This window comes from Oryctolagus cuniculus, chromosome 4, assembly GCF_964237555.1.
Source record: "Oryctolagus cuniculus chromosome 4, mOryCun1.1, whole genome shotgun sequence".
Lineage (NCBI taxonomy): Eukaryota > Metazoa > Chordata > Mammalia > Lagomorpha > Leporidae > Oryctolagus > Oryctolagus cuniculus.
This window is the reverse complement of record NC_091435.1, coordinates 8,404,014-8,406,921: the sequence shown is the minus strand read 5'-3', so window position 1 is coordinate 8,406,921 and position 2,908 is coordinate 8,404,014. Positions and strand designations below refer to the sequence as shown.

General features: G+C 62.1%; 1 protein-coding gene across 1 annotated transcript; it reads right to left on the bottom strand.

The window, feature by feature from the left end:
• Positions 1 to 302: 302 nt before the first annotated feature.
• Positions 303 to 1,743, bottom strand: CLDN14 (claudin 14). Its single transcript, XM_002721257.5, has one exon. The coding sequence runs from the start codon at positions 1,506 to 1,508 to the stop codon at positions 798 to 800; it is 711 nt and encodes a 236-aa protein (XP_002721303.1). The 5' UTR covers positions 1,509 to 1,743; the 3' UTR covers positions 303 to 797.
• Positions 1,744 to 2,908: the final 1,165 nt, after the last annotated feature.

Genomic DNA, 2,908 nt, shown 5'->3' with positions numbered 1-2,908 from the left:
TGTCTCTGTGTGTATGTGTCTGGTGTGTGTCTGTGCATGTGTGTGTGTGTATGTGTGTGCGTGTGCGTGCGTGTGTGTGTGTGTGGCTCAGCATCCGGTGGATGTTTCCTGATTCTTGTCGTCTTGCATCGGTGGGGGTCACCATAGGGTCAGGACTCAGAGGTGTTTGTGGTCAGCATGGCTGGCGGTGCCCCTGGGCCCCACAGGCTCTGACTGTGAGCCCCAGCACCTTGGGAGAACATTCTGGAAACCGAAACTAATTCAGTGCACTTTCCCAGTCAGTCTGCATCACAAACTCCATGGGCCAGACTCACCAGTTGGTTTTTATTGTGCCGTTATTAAGCCACCCACGTAAGATACATAGAATAAATACAAAAGCAGAAGGGAGTATTTGGGAGTCTTTGGTACACCGAGTTCTCGTCCCTGCTCACAGTGTTCCTTTCGATTCGGAACCGGCCCAGAAGCAAACGTCGTGATGTGGCCACACATCCATCAGGCTCCGAGGCTGGACAGTAGACAGGCCCCCAGGCGCTCACGCTGGTTCCCACCGCCGCGCCGGCCTGCATGGGTGGTGGCTGCTCCTGGGGCTCGGTGTCTCTGAGCCGGACAGCCTCTGAGGGTGACCACCAGCACCTCGGAAGCACAGTCTAGAAGCAGAAACTCACACTGTCCACTCCCCAAGCAAGCAGTCCAGGCTTTCTGTGCGGGCCCTGGGGACTCGCACAAGGTCCCGCAGCCTGCACCTGCCGGGCACACAGCGCAGGGGACTCACACAGGTGGGCGTGCAGGCCCCTGGTTCACACGTAGTCGTTCAGTCTGTACCCGCTGTGTGTCGCCGAGGTCACGGATGGGGCGCGGTTGTCCTTGTAGGCGGCTGGGGGCTGGTAGGTGGGCGCCGACGCCAAGATGGGCCGGGGTTGCGCCCGGGAGGGCCGCCGGGGCTCCTGGTCCTGGCAGGAGAGGCAGAGCAGGGTACCCCCGATGAGCGACAGCGACGAGGAGATGAAGCCCAGGTAGAGCGCCTGGCCCAGCTCGAACTTCATGCCGCTGGGCAGGAGAGGGTTGTAGAAGTTCTGCACCACGTCGTTGGCCGTCCAGGACACGGCCACCATGCAGAGCAGACCGGACAGCATGAAGAGTGCGCCGCCCAGCACGGCCATCGCGGCCTTGGCCGGTGTGCCCTTGGCGCAGCGCGTGCACTTCATGCCCACGACGGCGCAGGCGCAGGCGGCACCGGCCAGCAGGCACGAGATGACCATGAGCGCGCGGGCCGCCTGCAGGTCGCGCGGCAGCGCCAGCAGCGAGCGGTAGACCTGGCACTGGTAGATGCCGGTGCTGTGCCACACACACTCCATCCACAGCCCCTTCAGGTAGGACACGGCCGTCAGGATGTTGGTGCCCACGTGCGCCGTGCGCCGCCAGTGCGGGAGGATGGTGGTGATGAGTGTGCCCACCAGGCCCAGGAAGCTGAGCAGGAAGCCCAGGAGCTGCACGGCCGTGCTGGCCATGGCCAAGGCCGCGGCCGTGGCGCCCGGGACCCTTGGGGTGGCGCCGCACCACTTCAGGAGCCCACAGGAGCCCTAATGAAGCCGAGGGAGGCGGGGAGGGAACGGAGAGCGGTTAAACATTACCCGTGTGTGGTTATTTCTGTCCCGGGCGGCTGGTGTGACCATTAACATATTCTAGAAAATAGCTCCTGAGAGGTCACGGGGTGCAGGAACGGGGCTGGAGCTGCAGGGCAGGGCGGCAGACAGCGGGCAGCCAGGCTCTGGGTTCCGGGGAGCTGCTGTGTGTCTGCTCTCCAGCGCCCCAGCGTTCTAGCCTCCGGTCGTCTCCACTGTTGTTGAACCAGTGCACTGACAAGGCTCAAACCAGGGGAGAGCCTTGGGCTGCCCCCCGAGGCAGGTCCGACGCAGTCTTGACTTTCTGAGCTGGAAGTGACCTGAGTTTGATGACGGATGCCAAGGGTCACTTTCCCAAGGTCACCAGGACCACAGCCAGGACGGTGTCCCTGTGCCCCTGGGGCCTGCAGCTCGTGCACAGCTTCAGGCCGGAGCCAAGGCTGCACGCGGCTCGCAGAGACGGGACGTGGATCCACTCCAGAGGTTTTTGAAGAAGCTTTCTAGACGCAATAGCATCCGGAACGTTTCTGGGGACCTCTGGTGTGCCAGGCGTAGAGGGGGCACTCAGGAGGTGTGGGAAGAAAGGAAGGACAGAAGGAGAGGGGGAGTGGGAAGTCCCCGCGTGGACACTGCCAGCTCCCTTCTCTGCTGTCGCCTGGGGACAGAGTCCAGAGGCCTGGGCCCTGGTGCTGGCCCCACCCACGGGCAACGGAGGGCTCGGCGTCCTCCTCTTTGAAGTGAGGGAGCCAGGCTTCATTCACAGCCCTCGAACCTCATCTGGTTCTGAAGGGAGGAAACCAAAATGTCTCCGTGGATGGCGACTGATTCAGTGTCCTGAACCGGCCAGGAACTCCGCAGGCCAAACCTGCTTCTCCTGCCGGCGTCTCCAAGGCAACGTCTGTTTCAGTCGCCCTTGCTGAGTGACTGATAGTCTAGACCGTCATCTGGTAAGCACTCACATCCCTGGGCTTCCAGGTCCTGGCGTTGTGGGAGGTGATCTGTCGTTTTCTGTCCTGGTGGACAAACAGGCAAGAAGGGATAAACACAGATCAAGGCAGGGCGTCATTGGCTGCAGGAGTCGCGCGGGCATATGTGGTGGCGGCTCACGGCTGGTTCTCTTGCACGACACCTGCACCTGCTCACGATGCCGTCTTTGCTTCGGCTTTGCCTGAAGTCTTTTGTCCCTGCACACAGCTATGCAGAGAAGGGACGGAGCAGCTCAGCTCTGCTCACTGCCGCTGCAGGGGCCTGCGTTCTGGTGCAGGCACCGAGGCCGGAGCTGCAGC